A 12,300-nucleotide genomic window follows, 5' to 3' on the forward strand; every position below is an offset into this window, starting at 1 on the left:
ATGTTAGAGATTTCAGTAGCATGTGGTACTTATGTGTTGGGGTTGTTTATGTGCTGATCAGCTGCCCATAAGAGCCCAGACTATGTTAGTTTGAATGATAAGCAAGAATTTCTCCCTCTTGGGCCTGGGTTTGTGTGTTCTCCGGCTGGCCCAGCCATGCCTGTGGATGATACGACCTCTAGTTTGTTCTTTCATCGGAACTAATGAGATGGATGCCAGCTGCATGGGGAAGCAAAAGTTGACTGTATGTGGTTGGATTGCAGCCCCAGGATGGGTGGATCAGCCATTTAGAGTTCTTTTGTTTTTTGTTTATTTGTTTTTTTTTTTTTTTTTTGCCCACTTTTCATCAACCCCAAGTCTCAACTTATTGAGGGCCATAGAAGTCTTAATTTGGATCTTACTCAGCATTATTGTGTGGGGTAAGGGACAAATGTATTAGATTAATGATTTTGATGTCACCACTAAATTAAAAGTTTTCTGCACCAAAATGATCTCCAGATCAGCGGCATCAGTATCCCCTGGGAACTTGGAAATGTGGAATCTCACCAAGCCCCATCTCAAACCTACTGAATCTGAAACTCTGAGGTACATGCCCCCCAGTCCATGTTTTGACAAGCCTTTCAGTAATTCTGATATACTCCATAAAGTTTGTGAGCCTTCTGCCCTAGAGCGGCACTATCTAGAACTCTCTGCACTGAAGGGAATGTTCTCTCTGTGCTGTCCAGTATGGTAGGCACTAGCTACTTGCAATGTGGTTTGTGTGACCAAGAGACTGATTTATTAACTTTACTTAATTTCAACTAATCTAGATTTAAATTTATTTCCTTTTTCTCCTTTTTCTGTCTTAATACTTTCATCTAGTTCCCTTATCCCGTGTCCTCCACTCTGGTAATCATAAATCTAATCTTGTTTTCTGAATTTATGTGTGTGTGTGTGTATTTTAAGCTTCCACATTTAAGTGAGATTATACAGGTTTTGTCTGCTTTCAAGATCCATCCGTGTTGTTGTAAACCAGGTTTCCTTTTTTATGGATGAGTAGTATTCCTCTGTAAATACATTACCACATTGCCCTTGTCCTTCCGTTGGTGGACACTTAACATTGCTTCTGTGTCTTGGCTATTGCGAATAAGGTTGCAGTGAACATGGGTGCAGATGTTTCTTGGAGACCGTGATTTCATTTCCTTTGGATAAATACCCAGTAGTGGAATTGCTGGGTCATCCAGTAGTTCTAGTTTTAATTTTTTGAGGAACCTCTATACTATTTTCCATAGTGATTGCACGTTGGAAGCCCAGCTCCGGAGCATACTCTGCTATTTATTTTTGTGTGGATAAACTAAAAGGCTTTTAAAAATAAATTATTGGTTGTGGAATTGTTAATTTTCTATCCCAAAACAGAATGCTCCTAAAGTGAAGGTCTGGTTGCCCTAACAATAGTTTACTGAGGTTTTTCTGTTCGGGGAGGCAGGTGACTGTTGTTAGCTACCGGGTCAGCTGTTTCACACAGTTGGAGTGCTCTGGTCTATCCGGCGTGTCCAGCAAGTGCTTTCTGAGGCTCCCTGCTTGAGGGAGCTTTCCAACGGTTGTTAATGTAGGACATCAGGCAAGGCCCCTTCTGGCCCAGACTTGTGAGCCTGCCCAGGGACTTGGGCTGCTGATTGTGGGGCCGTCCCAAACCTGCAAGGGCTGGTTGCTTAATCTGGCTGGCGCGTGCTTCTCACATGAAACTAGAAGAACATTCCGGCTGTAGACTTAGGAGGCCTTGGAGGGAAAGAGGGTCCTGCTGGGTGTGTCCGGCTGAACAGTTGTAACTGCTTGAAGACAACTTGAGACCAGTCTCTGGCTGTAGCTCCTCTGGTGGCAGGACCACATCTTCATCACCTTTGCTCTGGACAAGAGTGTTCCCGGTGGTCATCTGATCCTGTGATGAAAGCAGAATGTGGCATTGAGGAGCCAGAGAACACCTGAGAGTGGTTGGGGACCTTTCTCTCAACAGTAGCAACTGGAGTCTCAAAATTAAAGCTGTCGCTTTTGACAGAAAATGATACTAAATTCTCTGTCATAAGCAAAGTTCTACATGACTGAGCTTCCTAATTGAGGGCCCCATTTGTTGCATTATTTAAATCCATTTCATTGATTTCCGTCATCCAGCTCTTGTGAGAATCGCAGAATGTTAAAGCCAGGTGGAAGAGAACTCTGAATGGTCCTGGTACAGCCCGGACCCTCGTGTCCACACCCTACACTGCCCTCCCGTTTCCCTTGAGTGCTCAGCTCCTTGTTATCTGTAGCCTGTGTGTATACAGCTGGGGTCACGGTCACAAACAGGACTGATTGATGAAAAGGCATGCTGCAGAGGCGTAATAAGAAATATCTCAATGCTGACTGTTCAGTTGTGTTTTAAAATACTTCATGCAAATGCGTCACGCAGAGATCTTGAAAAATTTCACCAGAGTATTCTGACTGGGGACATATTGCTCCGTTTTTTCCGTAGCAGCTGAATTTGTTCATGTCATATCTGTATATAATTTCGTTATTGCACAGCTCATATTGTTAACCGGATACTTTTTTTTTATGGACAGTTTTTTTTTAATAATAAATTTATTTTTTATTGGTATAATTTGCCAACATACAGAATAACACCCAGTGCTCATCCCGTCAAGTGCCCCCCTCAGTGCCCGTCACCCAGTCACCCCCACCCCCCGCCCACCTCCCCTTCCACCACCCCTAGTTCGTTTCCCAGAGTTAGGAGTCTTCCATGTTCTGTCTCCCTTTCTGATATTTCCCACTTATTTTTCCTCCTTTCCCCTTTATTCCCTTTCACTATTATTTATATTCCCCAAATGAATGAGACCATATAATGTTGTTTATGGACAGTTTTATTTGAATTAGTTTGTTTTCCAAACACTAGACCTGTTTTCATTTATTGACTTTGATACTCTTTCTTTCGTAACTTACTTTGTTGAGATAGCTTGCCTTTCTTACTTCATCCCAGAAGAATTGAAATGTTGAGTGTTAAAAGTGTGGCTTTGTACACATCGTAACCATTCTCTAAATATTGGTTGAAAGAGTGAATGTTATCCCATCTGGCCAGGTCTGAATGTTAATTGCTTCTGATTTTTACTATGGCTAGGAGGGGGGAATTGTTGAGAGAGAATATTAGCCGGGTAATATTTTCCCCTCATAGCTTGAGTGGAGTCTTCAACACAAAATTCACATGCACGTGGAAGGCTGGGAGAGGTTTAGTAAATTGAATGTAGGGTTATTGTTTGTGTCCACAAAACAAAGCCCTAAATCACATTTAGCATAATTTGTGGTTTTAAATTGGACTGATTTAGCAAGAAGAGTGAAATAATCTCTCATCCTGTCAAAAAGGCGATACCTTCAGACCAGCATTTAATTGCATTGGCAAAGTAACTTTGGGAAGGCAGCAGTAATTCTGGCTGCATTATTCTTGGTTTGTGGCTAAATTGAGATCATCATTTTCTCCTGGTTGCACTAACTTTCTTTATTGCTCTTCAAAGTAATCAGATGAATGCCGTGAGAGATGCTTAGTGATAGCTGGAGGGGGAACAAGGGGAAGGGGGTGAGGCCCCCCGAGCAGGCTTGTCCTTGTCTGTAGAGCTGTGCTTCACACACTTGGTGTTGTAGGGAGAGAACAAACAGGTAAGCTGACAACACCCTGAGACTCAGCAGACCCGATGAATTTCTTTGTGACCATTTACCCATAGTGAATACCGTTCATTTGCTGGAAAGTGTGTTACTGACTACACACCTATGAGTGTGCTTTTAAGGCCAAATTGTGCAGGTAGGGCTCATATGCATTCGTGTTGGTATCCAAGAGTACAGTTTCGGGAGGTAATTTCCAGCTGCCTTCATTTCCCATTAAAACCTATCCTTTTATCTCCAGTCCCAATCCAGCCTCTTGAGTAACTAATCCACGCCTTGCTCATTTTCCATCTGGACCACTGCCACCTCCCAAGTGTCTGAATCCAGACTGATTCATATTCTTCACAGTCCCTTCCTCCAGCAAAAGCATTTCCCTTGCCTTTTAACCAAGCCGCCTTCCCTCTAAAAGAAGTCAGGTCACCGATACCTCAGACATTTTAGAAAGCTGAAATTGAGGACTCAGAACTGTAATGAGCAATGTGCCTGTCCTCTTCTGTTCGGAAGGGAGTTCTTGCAATGGCTACCTCCTGAAATATTTTAGATGTCTGTTTGGAATTTTATATATACCTATGTAGTGGCTCTAAGCAGAGGTGCTCCCGGTTTTTTCCCAGTCTTCTGGAATACTCCCCAGAGGGTGCTCTTGGGACCAGAAGTGAATGTACTCACAGAAGGCATGACATGACACTTTCTTATGCTGTACCTAGGGCCCAGATCAGTGGGGTCAGTATCCTGAGTAGGCTTGGTGTTAGAATTGATGTGAACCATGGACAAGCTGATGGCCAATAACAAGTATTTGTAGAAGACTGAATCAATGATGGGGACAGATAAACTACCCTCCTTTGAAAGTCTTTCTGCCACCACTGGAGAGTTAGTACTTGTGAGCTAAAGATGCCATTGGCTTTTATATTGATATTTGTAAGGATATATTCCACAGAAGGAAGATTCTTTTAGGCCCACACTGGCTTATTTTAACCTTTGATCTGCATGCTGGTATTCACATCATGCTACTGAGTTGGTTTTTCATATTTCTATGTAATAACAATGCATTGATCTGTTGCCAGTCTGACTTAAATGCTGTGTGTGTGTGTGTGTGTGTGTGTGTGTGTGTGTGTGTGTGTGTTGATCAAGATGTAAAGGCCAGAAGTCAAAAATCATAAATGAGGTAGGTTGAATATTTCATCACTTAAGGTTGAACTTACATTGTGATTTAGTGTGGTGGTGTTAAGAGAACTGCTCTTCAGATATCAGACTATTGAAACAGCTTGACGAATGTATCATTACCCTGGAAGGATGTGGAGTTTTCAGTCTTTCTTTGGGTGGAGGTGCAAAAAAACCAAGAGAAAGAAAACTGTCATGCTTATGAGACATTGTATGACAATTATAAAAGCATTTATGCTTGGGAATATTCACCAACGGGCTGTTTATGGCACCCTGAAATTCTCTTTTGCCCTTTGAAGAAACATTTTCATTTTTACTCTACTGAGTTACTAACCTAAGAAAAACTTACAAAAAATAAGATGTATATGTGAATCAGATGGTCATATTCGAGTTTCATCTCTCTTTCCTGAGAAAGAAAAACAAAATGTGTTGCTGGCATTCCTTGCGAGGAGCGGGGTTCCTGTATTCACACTCAGCAATTTTGTTTCCGTAGCTGTGCCACCAAACATAGCAGAGCTGAAGAATTTGGAAGTGCTTAACTTTTTTAATAACCAGATTGAGGAGCTGCCCACACAGATCAGCAGCCTTCAAAAGCTCAAACACCTGAACCTGGGGTGAGTATCGGCAAGGAGGGAGTGGTGGGGTGGGCAGGCTCTGGATAGGGGAGGGAGTGGGTTATACTATCACATAGGGGGCCCTGACCTCCAGTTCCTTTCTCTTTTGCAGGTTTTTAACAAAACTTTTATTGTTTCAATACCTCTTCTCAATGGCCTGCATTAGTGGATATCAATTTAAGAAGTAATTGAAAAGCTAATTGTTGGTACAATAAGCGATTTTTTTAAATCATATTTTGTTTCCAACAAAATTTTATTCCAGTTAATGTTAACCAGGAAGGGACTTCCTTGCATAGCATTAACTGCCCAGACCAGTTGTAATATGATTGATTTTTCTCTCTGTATTAAGTACTAATCCTTTACAAAGCACCTTCCTTCTATGGAAGGTGAGTGGGGGATACATTTCCGAACACTACTTCATTTATTCTTAAAATTCTTTTATATATTTGAGAGGTTATAATCCTCTTTCTTTATGTGGAGGTGAAGAGAGGAGGTTTGATTCAGCTGAGGTGGCAGGAACGGCAGCAGTGAATAATAATAATAATACCGTGTATTGCTCTACAGTTTTCAGAGGCCTCATGCTAGTATTTGATCCTCTTGACGATTATGAGGGAGGGCGGGCGGGCAGTATTGCTTTCATGTCATGGAGTGGAAGCTGAGCCCTTTCTGAGAGCTTCAGTTGCCCTAAGGTTGGTGACCGAGCTAGGCAGAGAACCCCATTTCCTGAGGTTCACAGCCGTCTGTCAAGCACCATTGATGCTACCAGAACTTGAGCTTCTGAATTCCAGCTTCACTGTTGTTGCTGTTAGACAGAGCTGCCCACTCATGCTTCATCTGCTGTGTGAAGTCATCTGTTCATTAAATTATAGCCATTAAATGCTCTAGTTTAGTTAGTGATTTACATGGAGTAGTGATAGAAGCCGGCCAGGTATTTATCAATTTAATAGGAAGCAATCATGAAAAAAAAAAAAAAACCCTTATTCATGGAATGATTTGTAGTTGAGCTCATTCTTTCCACAGGGAGTTTGATTAGACACTCATTTTACGTTCACTCTGGTTAAGAGATAATCTTGGAAAGATCCATGAGCATTCTTTTTCCTCATGTCTGAGGGGGAAGTAGAGCTTCCAGAAGGAGGGGAGACATCACTTAAATCAGATGACTTTTATCCCCCTCCAGATATGGAGATTGTACATCCATTTGGCAAAGCAGAAAAGAAAGGATCCTTCATTTATATCTTTGTTTTGAAAATTATTAAGTTCCTAATGCTTAATTTGTGCGTAAGCCAGAAGCTAAAACTAGATGTGTATATTAGACGTACAAAACTCGATACACTCTTGGGGCTTCTGGGTGGCTCAGTCAGTGAAGCGTCTGCCTTTGGTTCAGGTCATGATCTCAGTGTCCTGGGATGGAACCCGGAGTCAGGCTCCCTGCTCAGCGGGGAGTCTGCTTCTCCCTCTCCCTCTGCCCTCCCTTGTGCTCCTCAAGCGCACTCTCACTCTCTCAAATAAATAAGATCTTTTTTAACAAAAGCTTGATACATTCTTACTGTTAATTTGTTGATTCATGTGTTTAACAAGTTATTTATATACAAGGCGCTAGGAGCTGTATGTGGCAACGTGTAGTAAGCAGTATGTAAGGGGTAGCTATTACCACCACCACTACACCATCATCATCGTTTTACTTGATTTATTTCATGACTGTGTAAGTACCTGATCTGTGTCAGGAACCTTGCTTGTGTTGGGGCTCAGTGGTGAAAATGGCAGTCCCTGGCCTTAAGTATTGGGGCAAGAGCTAGCGGTAAAGGAGCATTGACTGCAAATGGCTGGGCCATTGAAGGCAGTGGAGACAGAGACTAGAGCGTTCATTAGCCAACAGGTGAGGTTCTCTGGAGGTTTCCTACAGAGGGCAGTATTCGAGCCGAAACCTGACACATGAAAACAAATTTCTCCTCAGAAGGAGGAGGGAAGGCCTGTGGGAATGACATGAATGAATGAAAAGCTCAGAGTACCACAGGTTCCAGGAATTGCGAGTTGTTGAGTGTCACTGAGTGTAAAGTGTGAGGCAGGGAGCAGTAAGGTAAGAGGTGAGGCCTGACAAAGAAGTAGGGCTGTCAGTGTTTATTTACTGGGTACTTCCTGCCCTCCAAGTTGTGTGCCAAGTGCTGGCCTAGGTAGTAGCCATCCAGTCTCTATGGAGTGTATGTCACAGTTGGGGAAACAGATGTTAAACAAATGTCTGTAATGGCAGGGAAGCAGTGAAGGGCCCTGTGTGCCAAGTGAAGGAGCCCTGGTTTTATCCTGCTGACCAGTGAGGAGTTTTTACAACCAACTAGCAGGTATGAGAAAAAGTTGTTTTTTTTGTGTGAAAGGTCATGTGGAGGGGAGATTAGGGTAGGTAGAGCTAGAGGTCAGGATGGGTTGGAGGTACCTTAGGACAGAGTTATAAAGTGTTTTTTTTTTTTTTATTTTAATCAAAAGCATCTTAGTTCTGTCTTTCTTGTCTTCGGAGCCATCCGCATTTTTTGGCTCTCAGTATTCTATTGATTATGTAAATCCTTCTGTATTTACTTATATAGCCACATAGATGGGGTTGTCAAAGTTTGAACAAAAATTCTTAGTTCTCTGGGAGAGGAATTAATATGAGTTTCAGTAAAGGATATTTCTGTTCTCAAATGGCATCAAGAATTATACCTATATAGCCCTGTTTAAGGCCTATCATAGTGGACTCCTCAGAGTAAGCAGCTCAAATAAAAATTATACACATGGGAGATACTGAAAAACCAAAAACTCAACACCAAAAAACCAAATAATCAATTAAGTAAGCAGAAGACACGAACATTCTTCGTGAAATGTGAAGACATTTCTTCAAAGAAGACATCTAGATGGCCAACAGACACATGAAAAGATGCTCAACATCATTTATCATCAGAGAAATGCAAATCAAAATCACAGTGAGGTATCATCTCACACCTGTTAAAATGGCTAACGTAAAAAACACAAGAAACAAAAGTGTTGGTGAAGATGTGGGAAAAAAAGACCCTCCCTCATGCACTGTTGGTGGGAATGCAGACTGGTGCAGCCTCTGTGGAAAACAATATGGAAGTTCCTCGAAAAGTTAAAAATAGAGCTATACTATGATCCAGGAATCTCACTACTGGGTATTTACCCAAAGAAAACTAAAACACTAATTTGAAAAGATAATATGTGCCCCTATATTTATTGCAGCACTGTTTATCATAGCCAAATTGTGGAAGCAACTCAAGCCTCCTCAGTAGATGAATGAGTGAATGAAGAGTAAGTGGTGTGTGCGCGTGTGTGTGTGTGCATGCGTGCAATAGAATATTGCTCAGCCATAAAGAAGAATAAAATCTTACCACTTGCAACAACATGGATGGATCTAGAGAGTATAATGCTAAGTGATATAAGTCTGTCAGAGAAAGACAAATACTGTATGATTTCACTCGTGGAATTTAAGAAACAAACAAATGATCAAAGAAAAACCGAGACCAACCAAGAAACAGACTCTTCAGTGTAGAGAACAAACAGATGGTTACCAGAGGAGAGGTGGGTGGTGAGTAGGGGGATGGGATGGGTGAAACAGGTGGTGAGGATTAAGGAGTGCATTTGTGATGGGCACAGGGTGATGTGTGGAACTGTTGAATCACTATATTGCATACCTGAAACTAATATAACACTGGATATTAAGTATAGTGGAATTAAAATAAAAATTAAATTAAAAATGTTCTGTTCACACAGAACATTGAGGCCACACATAGGCAGATTCCAAACAGCATGCTCAATCAGAAGTTGCTTTTAAAGTTTTATGTGGTATTTGCTGTTTATTCTCATGATGGGAAAACCTGAAATGATTTTTAGGCCACTGGAATAAGTAAGTTTGCATGATGTTTTTAATACTTTAAATGTGGTTCATTTTATGGAATTCATTTCCACAAAATGTAAAACCACATTGGCTCCTTGTTGGTGATTATTTCTGGGATAATCTGACAGCAGTAGCACCATGGCTAGCTCCTCTGTAATAATCTTTAATCCATTGAGATGCTAGAGCTCATCTCGTGAAATTGAGTTTTCACAAAGTACAGTGTTGAATTTTCAAGAATGTTTTGTGGGGTTTTTTTGTTTTGTTTTGTTTTGTTTTGTTTTTGGCTAAGTGTGAGCAGGTCACTCCGGGTGTGAGAAAAATTGTTAACTTTAGCAAAGATGGTTTTATTGAAACAAGAAGGACCTCTGGAGATCAGAACGTTCCAGAAGGGAGGCATTAAATAAGGGCCTTCCTAGCTTTTGAAAAAGAAAAAAGAAAAAAGATGCTGACCAACCTTTAACTCTCTGGTTTTATAAATTTCTATGTCATACGCAGGCACTTTCCCATTTCCAGAACACCCTAGAAAAATGTTCAGGGGCAGGTGAAAGAATTTATACCACTGTGGCACAAATGAACCATAAGCGACTTTGTGAACCCTGGAAGTGATGTGAGGGCCAACTGGCAGGACACAAACAGGAAACTGCACTTGGCAATTCAGGCTGCCCACAGTGGTCTTCTCTTCTCACAGGGGGTGCTTACCTGCTTGAGGCGGAGGCACAATCTTTCCCAATCACTTCCTGAGAAATAACTGTAGTTATAGCTCTCATTGCTGGAGAACCATCGGTGAGCCACAGATCTTAACTACATGCTTCAGATTTTTCAGCTGTCATCCTCCTGCCGGTCCTGCTAGGAAAGTATCACTGTCCTTATTTTGCCGTTGAAGGAACTGGGTCTCAGAAGCAGACCGCTTGCCTATGGTCACCCAGCCAGTGGCACAGGAGCCGGACGGCTCATCTAATCTGGCTCTAGAGGGCCGGCGCTCTCGGAGGAGCCCCAGGAGCAGCCGTCCCACAGGTGCAGACCCCACAGGTGACCCCACAGTTGCTGGTGTCCAGAGAAGCGGCCTGTAGTCCCTGCTGCTCCTGGCTTGGTCCACAGCCAGCACTACGTCTGGTCCCTCTTGTTGTGAGGGCTTCCTGCTGTCACTGCTGTCAGCTGGTGGGGGCAGGGGGGGGGTTGGGCGGGGCCGGGCTCTGCAGCGTTCTTGACATTTTGGGGAGGATTGGTTTCTCACTTGAGAAAAAGAACTTTCAGTTTGGGAGGTTCTTGCCACCAGGAGGTGGACACTGTCAGGCTCACTCTGGGCTGGAGGTGGGCTGGAAACGCTCCCTCTCGTGTGAGATGCCTCTTCCCTCCAAAGGAGGGCTCACCCAGGCTTTCCTGCACCTTACTTTTCAAAAGTCTCCTACCGTGTTTGGAAAGAAAAACTTCAGTGGTGATTTTCAAAAATGGGTAACTTAGAGCAATGTTTATTTTTTATTTTTTAAAAGATTTTATTTATTTATTCATGAGAGACACACACACACACAGAGAGAGAGAGAGAGAGAGAGAGGCAGAGACACAGGCAGAGGGAGAAGCAGGCTCCATGCAGGGAGCCTGACGTGGGACTCGATCCTGGGTCTCCAGGACCATGCGCTGTACCAAAGGCGGCGCTAAACTGCTGAGCCACCCAGGCTGCCCTAGAGCAATGTTTAAAGAAAGAAACTAATGTGCTTTTCCCACTAGTTCTGATTTTTTTTGAAAATTTTATTTATTTATTCATGAGAGACAGAGAGGCAAAAACCTAGGCAGAGGGAGAAGCAGGCTCCATGTGGGGAGCCTGATGTGGGACTTGATCCCAGGACCCCCGGATCACGACCTGAGCTAAAGGCAGATGCTCAACCACAGAGCCACACAGGTGACCTGTGATTTTTCTTTCAACTTACTCAGCACCTTGCATTAGAGTGCCTTTGCCTCTGTGAGGTGCCAGGTGCTGTCAGACATCTGTCACCCTCTTCAGGTGAGTTCGAAATCCTTGTTACTTCATTCACATCAGCATTAACCAGATCATTGGAAGCGTTGTCCTGCCTGTATTATGTCATAGTTTTGGTGATTCCAGTGAATACTTGATATAAATATGCTTCACAGATTGTAAATTGGTAGAAAATACCAGTTGTTGTCATTACAGCAAATGGTCATGGAAGTTATTTTATTCAGTGTAAAGGTAAGCAATGACTTTTCTACCCAGGGGGTAGAAATTACTTTTCTCTCAGTTTCTCCTTGTGCCATTAGCTCACTCTTGTGCAGCCCAGCCGGTGGGTGGTTGGCAGGTGTGGACAGGATTGCATCTAGTAAGAGAATGCTTGAGGTCTCAGAATTATTTTAGCATCACAGTCCCTCCAACCTTTCAATATCTGCCAGGTTCTATTAGATTAAAAAAAAACCTTTTTTTAAATCCTTTTTTAAGTATGCTCAAAGGGAATCACATTAAGAAGGGTCTTAAAATAAGAAAGTAATAGAAAATATATTTTCCTTAGATTTCATTGGAGGTATGTATATATATTTTATTTCCAGTTATTGTGAAATACAACTGACGTAAAATTTACCACCATAACCGCTGTTAAGTGTACGATTCTGTAGCATTAAGTATATTCACATTGTTGTGTAGCCCGTCTCCAGAAGTTTCTTGTGTAAAACTGAAACTCTATATCCATTAAACAACAACAACTCATTTCCCCCTCCTTCAGGCCCTGGCAGCCACCATTGTGGAGATCATTTTGAATGTTAGTTGCAGGACAAAAAAAAAGTGATTTTTTTTTCTTCCTTTGGGAGGAATAAATGAAATAAAGCCAACATCTAAAAACTACAAAGCTTACTCTTTATCTTTTGATGAGTTATTATTGCTACATGCGTGAGGAAGTTTTTCTCTAGAAGGACAGACACTTTGCTGTGTTTGAGGTTTCTGTGTACCACAGTTACTGAGCATCACCACTGCAGAAAATGAGA

At 42.2% G+C, this 12,300-nt stretch overlaps 1 protein-coding gene across 2 annotated transcripts in view; it reads left to right on the forward strand.

The window, feature by feature from the left end:
* RSU1 (Ras suppressor protein 1) overlaps positions 1-12,300 on the forward strand; it is a 197,841-nt gene that overhangs the window by 52,970 nt on the left and 132,571 nt on the right. For both annotated transcript variants that reach the window (XM_026016013.2, XM_026016022.2), the window contains one exon: positions 5,315-5,435. In XM_026016013.2, the coding sequence (XP_025871798.1) occupies positions 5,315-5,435 (121 nt within the window). The remainder of the gene's footprint in view (positions 1-5,314; positions 5,436-12,300) is intronic.

Source organism: Vulpes vulpes, chromosome 2 (assembly GCF_048418805.1).
Source record: "Vulpes vulpes isolate BD-2025 chromosome 2, VulVul3, whole genome shotgun sequence".
NCBI lineage: Eukaryota > Metazoa > Chordata > Mammalia > Carnivora > Canidae > Vulpes > Vulpes vulpes.